Source organism: Agelaius tricolor, unplaced genomic scaffold, assembly GCF_023055355.1.
Source record: "Agelaius tricolor isolate 1412-34295 unplaced genomic scaffold, bAgeTri1.0.p SCAF_20, whole genome shotgun sequence".
Classification (NCBI taxonomy): domain Eukaryota; kingdom Metazoa; phylum Chordata; class Aves; order Passeriformes; family Icteridae; genus Agelaius; species Agelaius tricolor.
Window position 1 is genome coordinate 13,895,622 of NW_027269280.1, and position 24,659 is coordinate 13,920,280.

Consider the following 24,659-nt stretch of genomic DNA (forward strand, 5'->3'; position numbering starts at 1 on the left):
TATCTGGTTTGCCATCCCTATCCCTGCAGGAAAAAGTTGTACAAAGGTTCAGTCGCACCTTCGTAATTCCTTAGACTTAAACTGTTGGCAATGAGGGTTAGGATTGGATCCAGCCACACCAAGGCTTCTCTTAGAGAAGGAGTTTACAAAGGCAGGGAGTCCTTTCTGTACCTCCTGACTCAACAATAGCTTCTCTCACAAACTTTGTCTGAAATTCCCACTCCACCCGTGACAAATTGACATAGCCAGCAGGATGGCAAATAATTTTGGGAAAGAGACAAAAGGCTTAACAGAATATTTATGGCAGCAGAGGACACACATTGACACTGATAATCCTTGGTCAGTGAACAATTGGTATGAGTGGGAAAGGATACAAGAGAATCAAATAAAAAAGGGATCAGTGGAAGATTAAAAAGGAAGAGGTGTCATGTGTCATGTAGTGAGATTATGCTTAAAGGCTGCATGGCAATGGAGCTAATAAAAGAAATAAAAGAAACTAATAATCTGAAAGAGGAAATAAAAGAAAATATGTACAACTGTCTTTACAGTTATCAAAATGACCAATTAAAGAAACAGCTAAAAGAATTCCAGGAAAAGACAAAAGCCTTGGAAGAAAAATTAGAACTGATATTATAAAAGTCCCCAGTGCTGAAAAAATGTGAAAATTAATAGTATTACCTGAGGATTGGGATGGTGATTTTTGGGAAAGCCCTGATGAAAATGCTGATGAAAGAGAATGGAACTCTGGTGAAATAATTCAATGTTCACCTCCGAGAGAGGAAGAGGTTCCAGATTTTAAAATGGAACACATAATTAAGACCAAAGTGTCCAAACAACCCCAAGAAGGTCAGAGGAGGAACATGGACAGAACTTATGGCCTGGGACCCCCTGCAAATCTACAGGAAAAATATGGAAGAAAATCAGGGGAGTCAGAAACCAAGTATTTGTGGAGAGTGAGTCTCTGGAAAAGCTAGAATATTGCTGAATGGAACTCAAGCTAAGGGATACTGGGGGCCAGAAGTCTTATTAAATCTTGGACCTGAGCTTGCCAATCAACCCTATTCAATAACCAGTGAGGCTGCATATTGGGCAGGAGCAATAAATGTTATGAGAAGAGGAGACACAGCTTCCCTACCCACACGGTCATCTAATGAAATCTCTGCTGCTGTTACAAAGGCAGCTTTTATGTGAAAACAGAAACACCCCAATCTCCACAGAGGTGGCTCCTAATTAAGACTTCCATTGAGAGATGCCCCTGCAATGATAAAAATTTATTTAGTGGGGCGATGAGATGAAATTAGAAGAGATGTAATGCATAATGAAGGTGATTATCCCCACATAATACAAGCCGGCAAAATTCTTGCATGGCTTGGGAACCAGACAAGGAAAACGGGCTAAGAAAGCCATTCTGGAGAGCAAACTCAGGCTATTGAGAAGAGTCTAAAAACTTAAATGCAGATACCTCCAGAATGCTGGGTGAGGACTTTTAAACATACCCTACTTGAGAGAAACAAAAGATCAAAACTCTGCTTACTTCTGGGAAGAGCAAAAGGAGGTGTGGATGAGGATGGCAGTGATCTTAGGAGTCCCCTGTGATGCCCTCAGGGGACAGTCCAATGCAGGATAGCAGACTTAGTCAAAGTGGTGAAGGATGGGGAGGACACAAGTAATGGAAAGCCTCCACAGGAAACCCCCCTCAGTTCTTTTAAGTTAACAGAAACACAAAAGGAAAAAAATACTAAGCTCTGGGTGAACTTTGGGCCTTCTCACCCAGCTCATTACGACCTATCAATGATCTGATAAGGATGGGCCCCATATCTACTTACCAGTAGGACCTAGAAAACAACATTTGAATTTTTAACTTACTACAGGAGCCCAAATATCTCCAAGCACCCCCACAGATGCTGAAAAAATAAATTTAAGTTTTAAATAAGGAGAGTCCATCTAACAGTATTCAAAGGACAAAGTATTATATATTCCACTGTCAAAGTCTGTTTATGGCTAGCTGGGGAAAAACAAATGACCTCACACACATTTGCAATCACAAATCATGAAGAAAACATTTTAGGATATGGTGCTCTCAAAAGAAATTTGGCAATTGCACAACAGGAATGTTCGGTCATCCAGACCCACAAAAACTGCATATAATAATTTTTCTGAAAAAAATAGAAAATGAATCTATTAAAAATTTAGAACAAAGGGTATTATATTTAGGACACATATCCCCTATAATTCTCCTGTTTGGCCAGTGAGGAAACCAGACATGAACTGGTGCTTAACGATTGATTATCGGTGGCTGAATGCCAACACGGGAAGACTCATCCCAAACACTGCCAGTCTCAGTGCCACCCTGCAAGCAGCTGCACACAAATGGACAGCAGTTCTAGATGTAAAAGACATGTTCTTCATGGTTCCATTTCAGGATACTGGAGAAATCATATTCCTGGATTTTCTATAGAAAAGACTATTGTATGCATTAATGAGCAAAAGCCAGACTTAGGGGTGGCTTGATAGTCAGAAAAGTTAGTTACAAATGCTAATAGAAGAGTTAAAAATATAGTCATCACTTGGAGCAGTTCATTCCAATGATCCTATAAGAGCTGAACGGGATTTTGCTGAACATGGGACTTACTGTAACATGTTCTACCAAGGCCCACACAGACCTAAACAACCATTAGGGCCCAGTTCTGCAGCATTAAAAGATCCTGAGAAGAGATATACTCTGACTGGGAAAAGAGATTATTATTTCTGAGCTCTTAAACAAGTAGAAAAAATTCAACAGCACCAATCTATGCAAATCCAAAGACCCTTTAATCTGTTAGCCAGGATTAAGAAGGGCTATGCTCCACGAGGTGGGATTGCACAAAGACCAAGAGTGCATGAATGCTGTGTACATGTCTCAGGAGTCACAGGTCTAATGGATATAACTGAAGGGCCAACAAAACCTGCACAATTACAGACAGCCATGATCCTAGATATGCTGGCTTTGCAACAGCTACTAAAGCTTAGTGCTATACTTGGTGATCCTGCAGTTACATCATACTCTGAAGTTAAAGACGTCTGGTTCACCAATGCCTCAGACAAACACTTTGATGGTAAATGGAAGTAGAGAGCAGTTATGAAGGAACATCATGAACCTGTGCTAGGAGAGGGTCAGGCTGGACATTAGGGAAAGGTTCTTCCCCCAGAGGGTGCTGGCACTGCCCAGGCTCCCCAGGGAACAGGCACAGCCTCAAGGCTGCCAGAACTCCAGGAGCCCTTGGACAGCACTGCCAGGGATGCCTAGGGTGGGATTGTTGGGGTGTCCTGTGCACGGCTGTGAGTTGGACTGGATGATCCTTCTGATACCCTTTCAACTCAGGATATTCTGTGATTCTATGGATGGGGCTCTGAGCAATCTTATCTAGTGGAAGGTGCCCCTGCCCACAGCAGAGGGTTAGACCAGATGGCCTTTAACAGTCCCTTCCAACCCCAACCATTCTGATTCAATGATTCCATGGTGCAGTACCCTGGATTAAAGCGTGATTAGCACAGCAGGAATTGTTTACAACATGGAGCTTGGCAGTTTTTCACCTCACTGGGCCACACATCTCTCCTTGAGATTCAGCCCCATCCTGGCCAAACCATCTCTTTGTTGATCATGCACCTTGATGCAAGCCAGAAAGAGCTACTGAACACACCCCTCTCCTGAATGAGTGATTGATGATGCCACTAGCACTGAAAAGCAGCATTTTACAAAATCCTTTCTACCACCTCTGGGTTGTCCAAGGCTCCATAGCCTTCTGTTCCAGCAGGGATAAACTGAGCAATACACACCTCTACAGCATCCACATGCAGGTGAATTTGTCCACAGCATCTCTCAGGGATGTAGGGATGTTGTGCCTCCTCCATGGTGCCCAGAAATTCTGCCTCTGCCTGCTGCAGACTGGCAGGGCACAGGCTCTGCACTGCAGCTTCAACTCGTGCTTACATTTGCCAGAGTTCCCATGGCCTGCAGACTGTGTTGGTGGCCATGTGTCACTGGTCAGTGGCACTACCTACAGGAGCACAAGTCTTTCAACCATCTATCATTCCCAGGAAGCTGCTCATTGATCCTCTCTGCAGGCTGGAGACTGGGGTGCAGAAGGCTCCAGCACCAAGGTCTCCACTCCTCCACCTGCCCAGACCTTGGCCAGAGACATTTCCACAGCTTTGCAGAACAGTGTCCAAGTGTTGCTGAGTGACGCTGATGTTGCTCTGCACTGAGCAGATCTTTACTCTCTGCCCTCTCAGTGTGCCTCCACCAGCTCTGCCAGACCTTGCTCTCAGCACATCCTGTCTCTTCTCAGCTCTCAGATGCTCCCTTTCCAACCAATAGTCCCAACACACTCTGTGCAATCCATGGTCTGCCTGAGGCACTGAACCTCTTTCCAATGCAACTATCAGCAGCTGCTTCCCAGAGCAGAGTCTTCCAGCTAGCCATGGAGGAAAGTAAGAGCTGAGGAGACAGCCCTCATTTTGTACAGAGCTGGACAGGGAGCACAGAGCTGCTGGTCCCTGGAGACTTCCCCTCTTCCAGCCAGAAAGCCTATCCCTACACAGCTTGATGTTAATCTGGAAATCTGGTTGCTACCACTGCATGAAGAGGACCATCTCTACAGCTATCCCAACACATTGCCTTTGGGGTGCCAAACACATCACCATGACCATAGCAAACCCCACTTGCTCAAGGAAGTCACTGGCCATGTGTGATTCCAGAATGCTATTCATGCACACCAGGTTCCAGGGTCTCAGAAGAATAGGACAGACTTTGTGTGCTCACTCCTTCTCAGACAACATCCCAACTCAATCCCGTTATTTGCCCTCAAGCTACATAGACACTTGCCCCACTCTGCTTTGAAGCCATGGAGGTCACAACAGGGCTCAGCTCACCAACACTTCTGTTCCACCCTTAAACCCAGACAAGCCAGACTCTGGGCAAGTGCTTCACCTGCATCAACTGTCCAATGACAAATGCTCAATTCCCTAATTTCCTTGTCACCTTGGGTGAAAACCAGCAGAGTCCACCACTCCTGCCCTTTGTCCCATTAATTTGGCCACCTGGCTCCTCAGAGACGCAGCTCTGCTCCCTCCCCGAGTAGGAGACTCGGCACTCGGAGCTCTTCCCTCTGTACAAGGGGAAGGGAGCAGTACAAGTCCTGCTGCATTCCTCAGCTGATAAAACCTGTTCAATGGCAACCATAACTCCCTGGGAAGATACGATAAGCTAAAGAATTTACAGCTTACCCAAGGAGCTGTGTGAACTGAGAGAGTCAAAAACAAGACCGGGTGTCTTCAAGCCAGCACACAGCCACCTGCAAGGCTCCCATCCTGCACTCACTCCAGAGTAATCCAGAGAGTGATTTACACTGCCCTGCACCCCGCTGAGCTGTTTACTCAGTTGGGAATTTGTCCTGTTGTCCCACCCCACTCCCCACTCTGGAAGCACAGCTAAATCTCAGTTCTGGCCTGGAAAGGTCCTTTGCTTGAGAGCTGTGAGAGCACCGAGGGGCTGTTTTCTGTCCAGTTAACCTGCTGGGAGGCTGGATGGGTACAGTAACACTAGTTTATCCTCCAGTATCTTTCCGCATCTCAGTTCTGATGAGACTGTCCTGGTAGCAGAAAGACATAAAGGTTGGGCAGAAAGCATACTCTGTGCTTGTAGACTCCACTAATGCAAGGCAGCGGTGCCCAAAGCCTCATGCCAGCACCCTGCGCTGATGCAATGCCCATGCACACCCCTGCCCAGCACACTCCTTGGGAGAATCATCCCAGAAAATCACTCTGGGTACCAGCACAAGGGGACTCCTTCAGCTTGGCTTATTGCTTACATGAGCTGTGGGACTGTCTCACAGCACTCCTATCTTGACTTGGACCCAGCCTGCTAGAGAACACCTTATTCTCAACCCAAAATATCTGGTGTTGGCACATCTGCTGTCACGCTCATAGCATGCTGCAGCAGCTGATGCATATGGGACCGGCTCCTAGACCAGTGACAGCTCCTAGCCCTGGCTTTAGCTGAGGAGCTAAAGCTCCCTGCTATGGCCACCTGCAGCCAAGTATGTTCTCACAGGCTGCAGCGAGCTCTTCCTCACCTTCCCTGCAGCCAGAAGAGCTCTCCTAATCGTTTCATCTATCATACTCCCTGCTCCCCAGTCAATCTAGATATTCACAGAATCATAGGGTGGTTTGTGTGGGAAAGGACCTTAAAGACCCTCTCATTCTACCCCCTGCCATGGGCAGGGACACCCTCCATAGACCAGGTAAGGCTGCATCTTGACCCTGGAACAGAACCCTACCTGTGCAACCAGTATTTCCCAAGACAGTTTCCCCCTTTTTCTTCACTCCACCATCAAGGTAATTCCAGTTTCTGCCTGTGCTCGGCCCTGCTCCCCTCCAACCCTGCTGCCACTGCTCACCTGCACAGGTGGCAGTAGGTCACCCGCACCTCTGCATGTCAAATCTTCTTGCAGGATACATTTTATTTCTCTGACCCTCTGCATCACCCACCAAAAGCACCCACATTCTTGAGCAAAAAACATCCCACAGATGGGTTTGTCTTTGCTTGAGGTTGAATGGATCCAAACTTACTTCCTTAACATATTCTTTCTTCACATGCACCACGGGGACTTTATGCCCTTCTACAGTACATAGAGGTTTTCACTAGGCAGGGCCAGCTTGATTGGTGGACCCTCTGGCATTAACTGACAATGTGGCCATCACTAAACATGGATTCCAGTGTTTGAAGATCCCACTACCCACTGATTTCAGTGTAGTTTCTAACAGTGCATTGCACCATTCCAGTTTCCCAGGGGCTGGTGCATGACAGGGAATATGGTATACCTGCTCAATACCTTGTGTTTGTAAGGTATAACACCTTGGTCAGTGTTAATAAGCCCAGTTCCTCCAAACTTTTTACAGAGCCCAGGTGTTTATAGGGATATTTTTGAAATTAGTCCCATTGTCTGACTCAATTCTTTCAGTGCTGCTGTGTTGCCACAGGATTTGTTTTCCAAGGGTCCAAATGGTGTTCCAGGCAGTGGTGTAAAGCATGGGGTATGTCTCCAGCCACCCAGTCATGCCTCCTACCATTGTCAGCACATAATGCTTGCCTTGGCAGTGAGCTCGCAGCAGGTTGATACAATCAATCTGCCAGGCCTCCCCATACTTACATCAACAACCACAGGAGCTTTACCCACTTGGCCTTCTTGATCACAGCACACTTTTCACAATCATGGATTACCCAGGATATAGTGTCCTTATTTAAGTCCACCCCTTAATCATGAGGCCATGTTGCATCTCTTCCTTGATGGACTGAGGTATTATGGGCCTACTGAGCCAGAAATAATTCACCCTTATGATGCTAGCCCAGACCTACCTGAGACGCTTTAATCTTGGCAGCTCAATCCACCTGTCCATTGTTGTGACACTCCTCAGTGCCAGACTCTCATGGACATGTGCATGCACACGACGGACTTTGACAGCCAACTCCTTTGCCCAGGCACCGATGTCTCACCACAATTCAGCATCCCAGAAGGGTTTCTCTCTGTGCTGCTAGTTTGTCTTTTTCCATCGTTCCAGCCAGCCCCACAGAACATTTGCTACTATCCCGAAGTCATTGTAGAGGTAGTGTTGGCCATTTCTCTCACTGAGCAATATCTAAAGCAAGCTGAAAAGCTTTCAACTTTGCAACCTGACTTGATCCACCTTGTCCCTCAATACCTTGTGCCACTCGCTGTGTAGGGGCCCAAACAGCACCTTCCCATGTTCAATGCATCCCTGCAACAAGGCAGGAACTGTCAGTGAAGAGAGCACACTGCTTTTCATTTTCAGGTAGCTGATTATACGGGCAGGGCCTCCTCAGCACATGTCACCTTCTCCTCCCCCTCTTCTGATGACAGTCTGAAATTTTCACCTTAGGGTCAGTTTGTTATGATTTCTAAGATCCCAGGACTACTGGGGTTTCCCATCCAAGACCACTGTTGATCAGACCAATCTACTTACTCCAGGTAACATCAATGGCATGATGTATGGCAGAGACTTTCTCTTTGAGCACCCAGCCCAGCACTGATAGTTGGGGTGCCAGAAGAAGCTGTGCTTCTGTGCTAATCACTTCTGAAGCAGATCAAACCTCTTAACAAACTGCAAGTATCTCTTTTTCATTTGGGGTGTAACAGGCCTCAGATCCTCTGCGTACCTGGCTTCAGAACCACAGGGATTGTCCTCAAGTCTCCCAGGTACCTTCTGCCAGGGGCTCCAGAAGGACCATTCTTCCTGGCTGTGGTGTAGAGCACATTTTTGTCACCCTGTCCTGTCCTGACTGGCTTAAGGACTACTGAATCAACAATCTCCTGTTTAATTTGTTTCAAGGCTCCTTGTTCTTCAAGACCTCCCTGTAAATAATTCTTCTCCTGTGTCACATGATAGAGAGGGCTGACAATCTGACTGTACTCTGGAATATGCACCCTCCAAAAACCCATAGCTCCTGGGAAAGCCTGTGTCTTCTTGTTGGCTGGTGGGAACAAAGCTGGTGTTTTTTAGGCTACATTCATTGGAATCTGACACCTTTGAGAGAATACCTTTCCCTCACACTTGACACGAGCCACCTCCAGAGGTGATAGTTTCCGTCTTCTTCCCAATTCCCTTGTGTTTTGGTTTGAAAGACAGGTCTGCTAAGGAAGGCAGGAGCCTCCATTGAAATACAATATATTACCCCCTTCCCTCCAAATTATTAAGGGGCTTTCGGGCAAAGATTTGGGAAAAGGAATAGCAGCTCTTTCCTAGAATGCATACCAAGGCAAACAGACAACAACTGCGACATTACCAACACCCAGAGCCAGAGACTCAGTCCCAGCCGTTTCCCCTCTGGTGCAGTTCCGGGCACAGCCGGCAGGGGCGCTGCTGGCTCCGGGCAGGGCAGGGGCGATGATTCCCCCGCGCCTGCAGGGGGCGCTGTGGCTGGGACGGGAAGGGACAGGGGATGGGGCGGCCGCTGCCGGGGCCCCGGCAGGACTCTGGGACGAGCAAAGGGAACGGCAGGAGTGAGCAAAAATATCCCCAGAGAGCACACAACATGTACTGAACTCTGCAGCTGTAGCTGGAATGGTGGGGCGTCCCAGCAGGGAGGGGGTGCAGGGCTACAGTGCAGTGAAAACTCGGAGCAGTGGCAAAAGAATGGTGAGAGTGAGGCCGTGGCAGCCTGGCTCTCGAGCAGATGGTGAAAACCCTTTTTTAGTGAGGTAGGTGTTAATAAAGTCCCGGTTCAGTGCCTGCTATCCCAAGCAAAAGGCTAACCCCACAGTAGAAGAAGAAGGACTGGCTTGGGCTCCAGCAGTGGCAGTGAATTCCTTCCCACAAGCAGCAGCTCCAACCTCTCCAAGCAGAGAGAGAGAGACGGAGAGAGAACTAGCAGCTGCCCCATCTCTTAGAGCTTTTAAAGCTCCATCTTTTACCAGCCCAATTTTCTCGGTATCTCTGCCCCTGTAAGAGATACCTCAGATAAGAGGCGTGAAGCCAGATGCCCTCCTCCCCAAGCTTGGTCACTTCTTTTACCCAGTCGTTCTTGTTTCCTATCAATTTATGGGACTAAATTCTGTGAGGAGAAAAAAAACTCAAAAAACATCCCAACATCCTAACCCCCAACACCTTGTCGGTGCCTACATCCCAGGACAGGGATCCCAGTTCCTTGGTTTCACTACCACCTAGTTCCATATCATGGACCGTGATATCCCAGCACCGGAGCAGTCATGTCGCCAGGGGCTCTCCTGACTCCTGATATCCTGTCTTTTTGGATATCCTACAACTCACACAGGGACAGGGATTGGGTGATTGTCTCTGGCCCTGCCTCTTCCCCTGTTGTGAGGGCCCTGCTTCCTCTTCATCGCTCACTAAGCGGACAGATTTTGCCTTGGATGTCTTCTTCCATATAGGGCTGAGTGCTCCCAGCATGGGCTGTTCCTGCGCTTCAGCTGCAGTTGGAGTACCCATGGTGCCTCTTGCTCTTCCTTGCTCCTTTTCTCCCTGAGAGTGCTGTCTAGTATGGAGCACTGTCTGATAAACAGTGGCCAGGGCCCAACACATTGCATAACTTTGCACCTCTCTGGAATTGCCACAGCATTTTTCTTTCAAATATTCTCCCACTTTATTGGGATTTTGTAATTGTTCAGGGCTGAACTTCCAAACCACTGGAGCAAAACAGTCCTGTTTCTGCCACATTACATGCCACTCTTGACTATCCACCCCTGGGGGAGATCTCGAAATGACCTTCCTAAAAATCTCTTTTGTAACTCTAAACATGGTGTGGACTGCACTGAGGAGACCTGGAAGACTTAGCAACAAGAACAGGCTTTCCTTAACATACAAGGGAAATTCAAAACCCTCAAAAGCTGTTGTCACAGGCTTGAAGGAAGAAAAGGTGGTGAAACCTGGGGAAGATCTTTGTCCCCAGTGGTCCCCAGAGACTGGGTATGATTATTAATGGAGTCTCAGAGGCAGCACCCGAGGACAAGGCAGGAGGTCAACCCTGAATACACATCCCAAACAGCCCTCATTGTCCTTTGTGTTATCATGTCATAAACCAATATCCCACAGTGCACCAACAGAATGATCCTGATCCCTCGCCCTGCTCTCAAAAGGAGCACTGTGCTGGGCACAGAGAGTATATATGAAAATACAGACAGAGTGAGGTACCGCGCCCACGTGAACAGACCAAGCAATGTTGCAGCCAGTTGCTCTGCACCTAATACAACAAATGCTTAGATCAAATTTTGTTTCCTACCCTCTCTGGGCAGATCTGTTGATACCTCAAGCCTTCCCATCCTATGCTGGGTATTAAATAAGGCTGCTGTTGTTTAGGAATGGAATTCCCCAATTTAGTGCTCCCACCAAAACCATGCTGCTGCTCACCCTCCCTCCCCCCTGCCCTACCTGTGGGTGGCTGGAGGAGAATGGGAGTCACAAAAGGCAAAGATAACAAGGCTGAGATAACAATTTACTGGGATCAGCAATGAGAGAAGAAAACCAACAGTAACAGCCAGAATATTAATAACACAAGTGTACAAAAGAGAGAGCTAGTCACATGCCAAATTGCTCACCCAGAGCTCAGAGCTCACCATCCCACTTCCCATCCCTTCCAATGCCTTGGAACCAGCATTACCCCAGCATCCTGGGCACCACACTCTGTCCCCCACAGTTACTCAACCAGAAGGAACCACTTCTTCCCACAAGAGACTCTCTTCCCCTGCCCCGGCACTGAGATGAGGTTGTATAGAATAACCTCTGGGTCCTGCCCATGCACCTCCTGGCTACTGCAAAAATTAACCTTGTCCTGGTTGGAACCAGGATACAAGCCAAGCAACCTCAACTGCTCCACATCTTGTGAAGATTTAATCCACTTAATCCAGAAAAGACTCCAACAGAGTCCAGTGCATCCTTCTGCAGAATGGTATAATACATTAATTCCCATTGCAATGAAGAAAACCCAATTTATTTCTGGATGAACTTACCTAAGAAAATGAATTTATGGCCCATGAAACTTCTTAAGTTTAGCACAAAGTACATGGATCACAGGCAATACTTCAATTTAAAGCAAACAGCTGCCAGACTCCTGCTGTGTCCCACACACCTTACATTGCTCCCTCACTGCAACAAAAGCTATTCCAAACTATTTTCTTTTACATACAGATAGAGCCTTCCGAGATGTCAATGGAACCTACACTTCTACCCCAGAAAAAAGGCACCTGTAAAGCACAGTGACTGGGACAGGCACTCTTTAGATTTCAGAATATTAAATCAGGGTGCCCAGGTGAAGTGTGTTGTCATTTACAAAAAATCTGAAAATCTGCATCCTTAGTGAAAGAGCAAATTGATGAGCTCAGCTGAAAGAGCCAGGCACTGCAGACAGGATGGAGCACATGACCTGCCCCATCAGCTCCACCCATGTGCTTCTCCTACTGTTTTGTAAAGTTACTGAGGCTATAAATTTATTTTAAAATGTCTAGGTTGGTTTATACAAGTTGAGAAGAGCCTTCTGAGAAATTCTGCTACAGAACATCACCTCTTTCTGAGACAAGTCCCAGTGCAGATCATGCAGGGAACAGAAGACCTTCTGGTAAGAACAGTTGTCACTTGTCCATGATGTATTTTTTTAAGATTAAAAAAAACTTACCAAGTTAAATTATCATCTCCAACAACCCTAAAGAACAAGACAGGGCATTCAGATTAGGTTAGAAGGTTTCTCAAGTTTTATCTGCAAAAACTTTGGGCACTTACTGTCCATTCTCCAGGTCCTTTACATGGCACACAGATGCTTCTACCATATCCTTTGGGTTGTGGTAGGGGTTGCTGGCAATTGGATGCTCCTCAAGGTGGTAGTGCCGGGCAGTCCCATTGACTTTGTAGATCAGAGGGCTGGCTTTCCCATTGGGTGACATCTCTTCCTTGCTTCTCTCCTTCTCAGGTATCACAACTTCAATTTTCACTTCAACTGCAGGAATAACCCAAAACCTTTGTTAAAATGAAGCCAGAGGTTTTGCTGCTTTTTGCTGCTCTATCATTCCTTCTTTCCCTGAACTTGGAAACAGACATCAAAACAGATATTTTTTGTTGGCTTGACTTGGAAGATAAAACATTTAACATCAACCTTGGCTTGATTACCTGAGCCCATTATTCCTCCATTCTTTCTGCATCGGGCACTTTGCATTCATAAAGTACATATTCTTGAAAGCAGACATGCTTATTATTGAAAGCAAAACAACCTCTCAGTTACAGTTCTTGTCCTGTTTAGTGGAAAACAGCTTCAGGCAGCTCCATATGAAGCATGCCAAGGTCTCTGGGGCTCAGACAGACTTCAAAAACCCCTTTAGTTGTTTGTAGGTAACGTTAACTGAAAGAGAAAGCCAACACTGCATGGTGCATAAAGCTGCTTCATTAGATGAAGACCAATTACTAAGGAACTAGAAATATCAAAAATTATTTCTACATGAGGTTTTGAGTGTGGAGTGACTCTTCAACTGTAGGTGAGAGAAGCAAGGATGGTCCATTTTTCTCATGTGTGCACCAGTGAACAGGTCTGACAATAAATCATCCCTATCCTGGAAACCAGAAGACCCAGGTACACATGGGAGCAGGGACTGTAGGGAGCAAAGGCACTCTCCTCGGCCACCCAGGTGAGGACATGCAGAGAAGTTGTGTCCGCCCCTGGATCCCTGGCAGTGTCCAAGGCCAGGTTAGATGGGGCTTGGAACAACCTGGGACAGTGGAAGGTGTCCCTGGTTATGGCAGGGGGTAGAACTGGATGAGCTTTAAAACCTCTTCCAGCCCAAATCATTCTGTCATTCTGTGTTAATATGAGCTCCCTGAAGGCAGTGCTTACCCATCCCCTGCCACAGGCCCACCCAGCTACACCCCTATGTTCCACTCCATGCCTGGGCTGGGCAATCTGGTCACAGCAGCATCAGAAGCCACTGATAAGCTCTCACATAACAAAGTGGAAAACAACACTTTATCTCCAAGTGACTTCATCAAGCTAAAGCCATTAATATAATAATAAATGCCTGGGAGTTGTATAGCAAACCAGGGGAAAGTGCCAGAGACTGGTGAAGTGACTCAAGTACATGGGAAATCATTGAGCTTCCCCCATCTTATAAATGTCATGAACAGGAAAATCTGTTGTAGAAGATAAAAGTTGAAGTTCCCAAACTAAACAGGTAAGGAAAGGCAGAGGAAGAGTAAAAACAAGCCCTTCAGCAAGGCTTGTGAATGACAGGGATGCTGGGTCTTCCCAGCCTGATCTGTTGTCCCAAAACTTTTATTGCAAGAATATTGAGAGAACAATGGAAGAACAAGTCAGGGAGAAGGTTGTTCATTTTGGAAGGGAGAAAAGCAGGTGACCATGGCCATTCAGGCCCTGGAGGCAGGCAGCTGTCTCAGGAGTCCTGCACATTTCTGCTGTTTGTGCCTGCTCAGCAAGGCAAGGGATGCATGGCTTTTTGCCGAAGTGCCAAATCCCTGTGCTCACCGGGACAGGATTCACCAAGGGTAGTGACAGATAGATCCAGGAAAGTGATTTTCTGTGTATGAATGCTGAACCAACAGAAAACATCACCTTCTGCTGTGCTCTTGCAGCTGCAGGAGTTAATGCAAATGAATAGGCCCTGCACCATAAATTAAAAACCCCACATTGCTATGAGCAAATCTGTTCCTGGAGCTCTAGAGAAGCAGCCAGGCTGCTGCAGGCACCCAGTGAAGAGGCTGCTCCCCATGAGCACCTCTTTCCTAGGGCATTGGAAGAAGCAGACATGGATTTTCCAGGACAGAGTTTGAAAATATAATGAATACCCATTTATGCCAGTCCCAGTGAAATACTTTTGGCCCAAGAAACAGGAAGCTGATGTCATTTAATTTCACAGTCAATCTGCACAAAATGTGTCAGTGTATCCTTGCAGCCAGACTGCAGAGCCAGACCATGTCGCAGGATGAGACAAAGGTTGGGCAAAGCTGGTGGCTCTGAGCTCTAATGGTGAGGGGGACATGGATATCAGTGAATTCACCTGCAGGGAACAACTTCCATCTCTCACTTGGCTGATGCCCCAGGACTTTGTTTTCCAGAGCACATTTGGGTCAGGTGAGCACATGGCGTGCCCACTGATTCACAGGCAAATGAACCTGCAGGGATGAAGATGGAAATGTAGCTCTGAGCTTTCCCCTTCTTCCTCAGCTAGAAAAACATATGCAGGAAGCAGTAAGTCTCTGGCACTCAGCCATCCCCACTTGGCACCCACCAACACTGCTGGACAAATGTCCAGAGGAAAAGAAAAAGAGTTGTAAAATCTTCCCTCCCCTATTTTGGGCCCCACACTTCACTGCTTGCCTCTATGAGGGGCATATCCCACTTGCCTCTCAGGAGCCCTCTTTACCCCCATCTCCTCCTCCTTCTCATGCCTCTCAGCCCCTCATGGATTTTCCCTCTGGCCTGAAACCTGCATTCCCAAGGGACGATCCCTCCAGGAATCCAGGGCTAAGCAGCACCTGAGCTGATCCAGCAAACTGGTTCAGTTGCCATCAGGGAAAATGACATTTAAATGAAATATTTATAAACCCAAGTTTAATTTAATACCAAATCCAATTGGTAAGGGGCTGGGGCCAGTGTGTTCCAGCTCTTTGACAGTCATATCCTATAGCTGCTAGAAGAGGGCCGGGACAGCAAACTGTTTGGAACGTTTTAGGCATGTTATTACAAATCTAGACAGTAGGCAACTCCTCAGGAATATAGGTAGAAATATGGATATAAATATGGATATTGATACATAGGTATGGACATAAAGGTATAGATATAGATGATATAGATAAAAATATAAATAGAGATGTAGAGATGTATAGGCATAGATATAGATGACAGAAAGAGACAGAAGTGTGCCTGCTTGCCCTGTGCCACCAACATCACTTATACACATACATATGTGTGTGTAGGTGTTTGTATAAGTTCATGCACATTTTTAAGATATCTCTATAGATACACACTTACATAGATGAAGAACCAGAAGGCCAGGGCTGGAAATAGTTTATAAGAATATAGAAAAAAAAGCAGAGAAACTAGCTGAGCATTAGCAAGTGCTCATATCACATATCTACATATACCTCAGCACTGCAAGCTCTCACTACTCGAAAATCCTGAGTCAGCTTCTCAGAGTCATAGAATCATTTAAAACACAGGTTCTTGACAAGACTATAAGTGTTGATAGATTTTTTTTTTCTCCCAGGTTTTCAGCCTTTAGGTCGAGCACTACTGGCATTCTTCACATACAATCAGGAACCATGTCCCAACACCATTTATCACTGCTGGCTCAGGTGTTGTTTTTCTCTTGTGGCCACCATGTTCTTGTGCTTTGCCTTGGTGTCATTCACGCAAGCAGTCAAAGCTTAATATCCCATTACATCTCCTGTAAATTTATTCCTTCTCCATCACTATTCACAGCCTGGTGGGACTAGTTGAAATCTCTGCTTGCTCTTGGAGAGGTACTTTAGATGTGAGACTGGAACTGTTGACATTGATCCCAAAGCAGGGTGCTGGCAGGTGGCTGAGCTTCAGTGCAGGGTCACAGGCATTATTTTTTAAAAATTAGGGCAATTGGATGCCCCAATACTCCTTTATCACAGGACTGGGTTCCCAGTACGGCTCAGAGCCCTTCTGGAGGCTAAATTTAAATTATGGATATTGGGCCATTGAAAGGTTGTACTTCCAGGTACCCGATACTTAAAATACTAGAAACCAGGAAAATACTGAGCTAATATGGGAAGAGGGATTTGACACGAGCCAAGAGCTGACTTGAGCCAAGGAGAGTCTGAATAAGATGAAGATGCCTAGATATAAAGGATGGAGGAGCTGAGCTGGCAAGGGGAGAGCAGTGTGTCTGCCTTCCCCAGCCCTAAAACCCTGCAATGCCCCAGGGTGTGCCACTTCAGGGCTGCAGGCACAGGGCAGAGGAGCACTGAGGGCAGGGAACAATCTGCTGCTGGCTGTATGGTGCCAACAGCTTTGGGAGCAGTGGAAACCAGAAATGCATCAAGGCATGATGCTGGAGGGACCAGCAGGCACAGCCAAAAATCTCAGATTACCCCAGCAGGGTTTATTTTCCCAAAGCCAGCACAGAGTAAATCCACCACCATGGGACATGCTTAGGGCTCACTGTGCCCTGCCACAGCCGCACTCTCCAGGCATCCCCTGGGCTTGCCCACCCCACCTCAACTGCAAGCCCCAATGACTGTGACTTCAGGTGGTCTCAAAGAGATTCCAAACCGTTTCTATGGACCACTTCTCCCCTCCTTCCAAGGCCAGGCTGGACAGAGCTTGGAACAACATGGTCTTGTGGAAGGCGTCCCTGCCCACAGCAAGGGGTTGAAACTACTTCGTCTCTATAGACCTATCCAGCCCAAACCCTTCCATGATTCTATCATTCTGTTAAAAATGACAGAGCCAATGGCAAAACCACCATGTAAAATGTGCTTGGCTCTGCTCTCCCAGGTGCTCTGTCAGCAAATGCTACAGTCCAAAACCAGGAGGTAGGACTTATCAAGCAAGGCTGGGGACAAGCTCAGAGCCAAGCTCAGATCACACAGCCAATAGCATCCCCTCCAGCACCCTCCAGCAGTGTGAAGCAGCGTGCAGGGAGCACACTCCCTGCTAAATGCATCCTCCATGCAAGGGTGAAGCCCACTCCAAGATACCCCATGTGCTGCCTGCGACTGCCCTGCTATCAAACACTGAGCCCAGGAGAAGAAGAAGAATCAAAATTTATAGATTTTGAAGCCACTCTCCTAATAGCCAGGGCAGAGACAGAGCTGCTGCAGCTCACACAGAGCTGGCACATGATGGTTCCTGACACCCATTATCCTGATCTGGCTGTGCTGTGGGAGCGGGTGCTGGGATACCATGCAGGCTGCCAGCTGGGCAGCTCATCCCCAATGCATCACACATCCGAGACAAATCCAAGGAGAGAGTTATGCAGAGATTGAGAACTGGGCCTTCAGAAGAGGATCTGGCATCACGGGACAGCACTGGAGATAACAGCAGACTACTTCACTGTTTGAACATGAGCTCTTAATTAAACACTGAAATATCCGGACAGGGATGGGTGCTGCAGCAGCAGCCAGACCTCATGGCTGGCTGGCAATACAGTCAGCACAGCTATTTAGAGACTCCACTCCCCAGAGCTCTTGTATCACTCATCTGCCCATCAAAAGGTGATATGTGCACAGTGCCAAGGCTATCTCGAGGGTTCTCAGAACGACTCAGGGTCTCTCTTGTAATGAAGGAGGTGGAGCAGATAAAGATCTCATGTACACTTTGAAAAAGGGCCTGAATCAATTCTGTTCACTTCAGGCTGCATCCGAAATATTCCCTTCATGTGGAAACAGCACTGATGGAGCAAATAGCTCTATTCTGTCCCTGCTTCTTATTCAGAAAAGGAATAGTAAAGTCCAGTACTCAGTTCTAATACTGTACAACTCCCATATGAAACATCTGTGAAACCCTTTGCTAGAACAATCATTATCTTCAAATGCCTCTGTTTAGCTCCTTGCATTTGCAGGTTTTATAAGCCTGAGATAAAGCCCAGCAGCCAGTGGTGAGCTACCTGGGGGCTGTGGAAGGCTTGTGCAAAGCCTTTGAAGATGCTAATCCAAACCAGAGCTGAGGGATGGAGGTCCATTGCAGGGTGCCATTTTCAGGCATCTGGCCCTGCTATGAAAATACAGCTCTCTCTCTTAGCTGCAAAAATCTGCAGCTAAGGAAAACTGAGCATTGGTGTTCCAACACTGGTCCAAGATTATACAGTTTTGCTGATATGATACAAAAATAAGTGGAGCTCATAGCAGAGTTTGTCATAAATTAAGTCAACAAAAGCATTTATTCCTGGATGTGTTTTTACCCCTCAAGCATTTTAAAGAAACATATAAACAGGGCTTTCACAGAGAAGACTTACAGGTCAGAGTGTCCAGTGCCATATTACCTTGGTAGTGACCCATAATCACAGTACAGGTCAAGGGCAGAAAGGCACCTTTATTTTCTCATTGTGCCTTGCATACAGGCAGGGACGTCATTCCATGAATGTTTGGTGAGACAAAACTTCTATTGCCCTTCTGACCCATTTAGTCCTTCAACCTGAAATCCCTCCTGCCTCAGACAGTAAAGACAGATTGCCAAGGAAAGGTCTCCAAAAGACATCTTTCCACCCACAAAGGCTACACAGGGATGCTGACTGGTCTGATAGATCATCACCATTCTCTGATTCCCCTTGCCCTGGGACACAAGCAAGTAACAAGGACAAGGTCACCCTAAGCTCTCTCTGAGGCGGCCAAAACAAGCTCCAGGATGGGAGCTGGGAGCGCTCCTCCATGACAGCTTCAGGAACACTGACAGGACCAACCATAGCTCCCTGGGGTCCTGTGCCAGGGCCATGCAGGTGCTGCAGGGGTGTGAGTATGGGTGATCACACAGTGCCTGCTCATGCCCAGCCTGCTCAGGACAAGGCTGAGCATTGACGCTTCCACACCAGGCCCCCCTCAACCAGCCAGTTTGCCTGGGCAGATGGCACCACCCCTGGCCCTCACACATACACCCAACCTTCCCCAAACCATAGAGAGCAGGGAGCCCAGCCAGCCCAGCCATGGAACGAATGTGCCAGGCAAGGGGAGAATCCTTGATGTCCAGGTGTCTACAGCTGCTTTCCCCACCGAAAGCAGTACAGATGGTACAGATGAACAAGCTTCACCAAGAAAATAAAATCCCAAAAGCAGAGCAGCTCCAGGACCTGGTCTGCTCCTTCCCAGGCCATTCCCTTCCCGCAGGGAAAGAAATAAGGGCTGGCCAGTGTGCCTGAGTGACAAAACTGTGGTAGAAGGAAGGTGCTGGAGCCCAATGTGTCTATGCTGGGATAGCTGTCACCCAAACCTACACTGGGGCATGAGGGGGGCAACTCTGCTCCAGATCTGGCAGAAAGGTAGAAGCAGGTGGGTGGTCAAGAGCAAGGCAGTGTGACCAGGCAGAGATGCCTCCCTCGCGGTACGGGGTGAGCTCCCGTCCCACCCACCTACCACCCCCCTGGCACTGTTGCAACCCCCCACAGCTCCCTGCCTGGGAGTGAGAGCACTGAGGAATTTGGGGGGATTAAGAGTCCAGTAATCCGCCCTGCAGGAGCCGAGCATTAACATTCCCCCGGCCAGCGTCCACCGTTGACCTACTTCTCCCACGGGCACAGTGCGATGGGGGCCCGGCGCAGAGAGCAGTCACCTGGTTTGGGCTTGGAGAAGCATCCTCCCATGGTGCCGGGCGGGACGGGCAGCGAGGGCGGGGGCGGGCAAGTCAGCGAGAGCGCGGGCACATCCTCGCATGGTACAGGAGGTGTCCCAGCTCCCGCGGCGATCCCCACCTGCGTTGGGCAGAAAAGCTCCGTGAGAGCTGGCACGGCCGGAAGGGGAAGCGAACCCGTGATAGCGCTGCCGCCTGTGCCCACAGCTGCCGGCAGCACTGCGGACACACGCTGTGGGCACTCCGGTGACCCGAGGGACACGGGGACAGCGACCTGCTGGGGTCACCGGAGTGCCCACAGTGGTGGGGCAGCGCTAAATTCAGTTATAAAGTTTATAAATTCAGTCATCAAAGTTAATTACAAAAACCCCCATACCATTTATGGCCAGACTTTAGTAACTTCCCAAAGCCCTGCCTTTGGTAATTAAAGCTCTAAGCACACAGGTCGCAGCACAAATACAATGACTGAACCATAAATACATTTCAGTTGGGGTTTTTGTGTTATTATTAGGAGACTGAAAAAAAAAAGAAGTCTATTCTATTGCACAGTCCTCAAGTTCCCCTATGCCAGTTATGCTCATTCCTGTAGAAATGCCATTGGCTTAGGAACAATTATTTAGAGAAAGGGGTTTTGCTATCAGACCATTAGCATCAACCTCCTTTTTTTTCCACTATTGATTTTTTTTTTTTTTTTAATTCTTAAAGTCAAGTTGTGTTTCTCTTACTAGCTTTGACTTGAGGTGCTCTCAGATTTGGTACAGACTAAGAATTTAGATAAACCTTTCCAATTCCATTCCATGACTGAAATCAGCAAAGAGTCATCCAACACACTGGCAATAAAATAGTATATTTAATTTGTTTTACTCAGTCCTGAATTTAACTGATTTACTATGAGTTTGCCGTATATTTTTCAAAAAGCCCTCTGATCTGGGCAAGAAGATAAAAACAATTTCTGAATTATATTTTGAGACAGGCAAAGTAGGTTTTTCTGTATCTTATAAAATGCCTCGAGATCTTTACAATAAGAAGAAATTAGAAAAGTGCCAGGAGAGAGATACCAAGTACCTTCTCTCCTTAACTTAAACATCAACTCAAAATATCAGGATGTATCCCTCTGTTTTCAGCTATATCCCTCCAAAACACAACTTCCAACTCTCCTTCCATGCATAGCATCACCTCTGCTAAGCCCCAGCTGTGTTGCAGAAGCAGCTTCAGAGCCTGGATTATGATGAATAAGCCATCCAAGCTATAGAGGAACACAAGCCTGGTGCCTTGCCCATGGTGCAAAGCAGGCATGTGCTATTTGATACTCGGCAAAGAGGGATTATTAAATATAGAGGGAAGAGCTCTTCTTTCAAGAGCATCCCCAGAAAGTAGCATGACAATGTTTATACAAGAGCAAATGCAAAAAAAAGTTACCATGTCAGAAGGTGCATAAATGCAGAGGAAGATTTGGGAGCAGTGGGGGAAAACAGAGTGGGGATGTCACATGCAGTAGCTGCTGTAGAGCCCTTTGCCAGAACCAGCAGAAAGAAAGGGAAAATGGCTTTGTACCAGGCAAACCGAGTCTTGGGTCACTGATGTATCAGTGATACAGGGCAACAATTTAGTGCATATAATAAAATCCTGCCACTGGTGCCTCAGGAGCAAACCAAGTCCCCACTAACCCAGAACAGCTCTTTGCAGTGGACTTCCTGCAGCACAAGTTGACACTGTGGCGTGATCCAAGACAGGATCATGGCCCAGGCAAGCAGTGCCCTGGCTGCACATATAGGGGACCACAGCAGGGACCCCTGGACAGCAGGTGAGTTGAAGGGTAGCTCCCAAATATGCTTCACCAGAGAATCACTCCCACTTCTCCAACCCTCTCAGAGATGCTGATGTGGGACTCGTTTCTAGCTGGTCTGACTGGTTTTAACAAGGACTTGGGGGGATGTCAGTTTCTGAATGTCAGAATGTCACCCATTCATCCAAGATGCCTTTGCTTTGTTTGGACCTTAAAGATGGCAATCTGCAGCCTTCCCCTCAAGCCCACTTCACATCTCCTAATTTCTCCACTGATGGTCCCTCCAGTCTTTCCAAAGCACTGAGACATCTGCACCTCCCAAAGCAGGTCAGAGGGAAGTGTTTGCTATCAGAGGTGTCCCTTCTCCACTCCTAGAGTTCCCCAGGCAAAACCAAAATGGTTCTCGGTAGGATTTCAGCTGATGACATCAGAGGAGAAGCCACCTGGCTGCTCCCAGTCTCAGTCCCAGCAAGCACATGGAGATGCTTCAGAATCACCTGAGACTCGGATGGTTGCAGAAAGGCACCAGCGTCCCCTGTCAGACCAACTCAGGGGACACAATAGGGCCATGTCACTGTTAGTGGCATCCAGAGGCATCGATCCAGAGCTGCATCCTGCAGGATTCGTGGCCAAAGCCATAAGCTCTGTTAGGAGAAGGAAATAAGCCCATATACAACACAAGGTAGCTGAACACAGGATCACCTGTAAAACCTTGCTAGGTCCTGAAGGGTGACAGCCTGACCTGAACAAGGTGTCCATGCTCAGTAAACGAGTTCATCATCTGTTCCCTGAACAAAACAACACTCTGTGGCACACAGCTGAACAGGAACACCTTCAGCATCTGCTCAGAGAGGGCAAGAAGGAGTGGGCTACCAAAATATGAGGTAACTGTTGTGGTGCTGAGGAACATACTAGTCCCATCCCTAAAAACTCTAGTGTGAATGAGGAACCGGCCCCTACACCAGGCTGTCTGCATCAGAACTCCATCATCCACAGAGAGCACTACCCGAGCACACAACCAGGAACACCAGCCTGGTCCCCAACAGGAAAAACTGGGAAAGTTATCTAACAGGAGAAACATTGGAAACAGTCTACTGCTACTGACCATGAGCACTTCCCCTGCAAGGCAGCAAAATAAGCAAAATATGCAACATCAAGCTTCAGTGCAAGTCAGGGATATCAGACCAGACAGCCCACCTGGCTCAGCCCAGTGTCCACTGCCCAAACATGGCCAACAGCACCCATCTGCCACAAGCAGGCAGGAGCAGGGCAGGAAGGCAGGGACACTCCAGCCCACACTTCCCGCTGGGCTCAGAGTAGAATTCAGAGCCTGCACCACTTCTGAGCAGTGCAGTGCTGGCAGAGCTATTATTAGCACTGTGCTTCTGCTCTCTGCAGTGCCCCAGGCTCCTGTTTTAATCCAGTGCTCTGCTGTGACTCCAAAATCCTTTCCAAGAGCTAATGTGGCAACTATATAACTATATAGGTGTATTAGTACACCATAGGTATAAAAAATGTTTTTTCCCTGAGCATGAGTTTGTGTTTATTCCCCCATATAATTTCTTTACCTGGCACCCAGGTCCCTCCCATCCAGCTGCAGCATCTTTCAGCATCTGTCCTGCTGCTGTAAGTAATCCTGCATTGCCTGCCTAGAAATCTGGCAGAGATATGAGCACCAGGCCATGCCCTGTGACATGGACATTTCCCAGAGATGTCAGTTTGCCATCCCAGCTTGCTCCAGCTGGAGACCTCTGTGGAGCACTGAGCAGAGACACACTTGTGCCACTGTTGACCGAGTCCCTCAGCTGTGATTCATCTGCTGTGTGAGGGGGGCCTGGTGCACATGGACACCAGCTGCACCTGTGCCCTCTCCAGGCTCCTCCAGACCCTCTCACTGAGCTTCTGGCTGCACACTCACCTTTTTGTGGACATCACCCTGACCCCCATTTCCGTGGCCACATCAGCCCTGGGTGCCACTAGAGGAAGAAGAGGTGAGAGGGCTGCTTCTCATTCCTTTCCCACTTGCCCAGCACAAGTCACCTCACCTGGTGAGGGGGTTTCTCTACCTCTTAAAGCAGCTCTGTCCCCTCCCCATCCCTCTGTCCCCTCATCTCAAGCCCTGGACCCAAATTTCCTCTCCTCAGTAATGTGGGACCTCCCAGTGTCATCAAGAAGACGACTGATGTGATCTCCTGGCACCAGGGGCTAGCAGGGGCTGCCAGAGAAGGCAGGGGCTTGGTGACAACTCACCACATGCTCTCAGAGAAGGGACCCTGCCCTGGGGCTGAAGCACGGAGGAGACAAAGATGCTAGAGCAGCTGCCAGCTCCTGAGGATCCTGGATATGGCTGCCAGAATAAGAAACATCTCTGTCCCTGGGTCTTACAATCCCAGATCCTCCAGGCTTTGCACAGCCCTGGTCCTCCCACAGCTGCATCTCCTCCGCTGCCCTGTCATCCTCTTGGGACGGACCCAAGCTAGCCCTAGGTCTGCTGGGACACAGTTCAGGTTCCCAAAGCTCAGGAACATGCCTATCATTCCAAGGAAACTAGACAACAATGGGTGCTCCCATCCTGCCATCACCAGCATCCAACCTCCATTCTCCCAGGGAGCTCAGGATCAGGTGCTCAGCCAGCCTTTCTCCTCTCTTGATGTCAAGGCACTACTGCTTGGACTGGTTTCCTCCACAGCTGGAAAGGCCTGAATGATCTCTGCCATGAGTCCAGCAAGCAGACTCCAAGGACTTTTATCTTCACACAGGTGAGCTCTCTGCTTCCTTTGCAGTGCTCTGCAGCAGGATCTGAAGAAAAGCTGGGGGCAACCTGGCAGAGCACCTAGAAGACTTTTGAGGAGGTTTCTGAAGAACCATTGGAATTCAGTGAACAAGTGGGACATGTGGGACCTGCTCTGTTCCCAAGGAGATGACTTCTTCACTGACATCACCAGTCTGCAGGAGAAGGGCTACAGGTCCATGGAAAGCCAAGGTCCACACAAGTGAGGATGAGGAAGGTCTCTTATCAGACACACACCAGGATCTCAAAGCAGAGGTCAG

General features: G+C 47.9%; 1 protein-coding gene across 4 annotated transcripts in view; it reads right to left on the reverse strand.

Moving 5' to 3' along the window:
• AIFM3 (AIF family member 3) overlaps positions 1-24,659 on the reverse strand; it is a 55,847-nt gene that overhangs the window by 25,438 nt on the left and 5,750 nt on the right. For all 4 annotated transcript variants that reach the window (XM_071445823.1, XM_071445822.1, XM_071445821.1 and 1 more), the window contains exons 2-3: positions 19,805-19,943; positions 12,289-12,502 (exon numbers count right to left, since the gene is read on the reverse strand). In XM_071445823.1, the coding sequence (XP_071301924.1) occupies positions 12,289-12,502; positions 19,805-19,835 (245 nt within the window). In that variant the 5' untranslated portion in view covers positions 19,836-19,943. The remainder of the gene's footprint in view (positions 1-12,288; positions 12,503-19,804; positions 19,944-24,659) is intronic.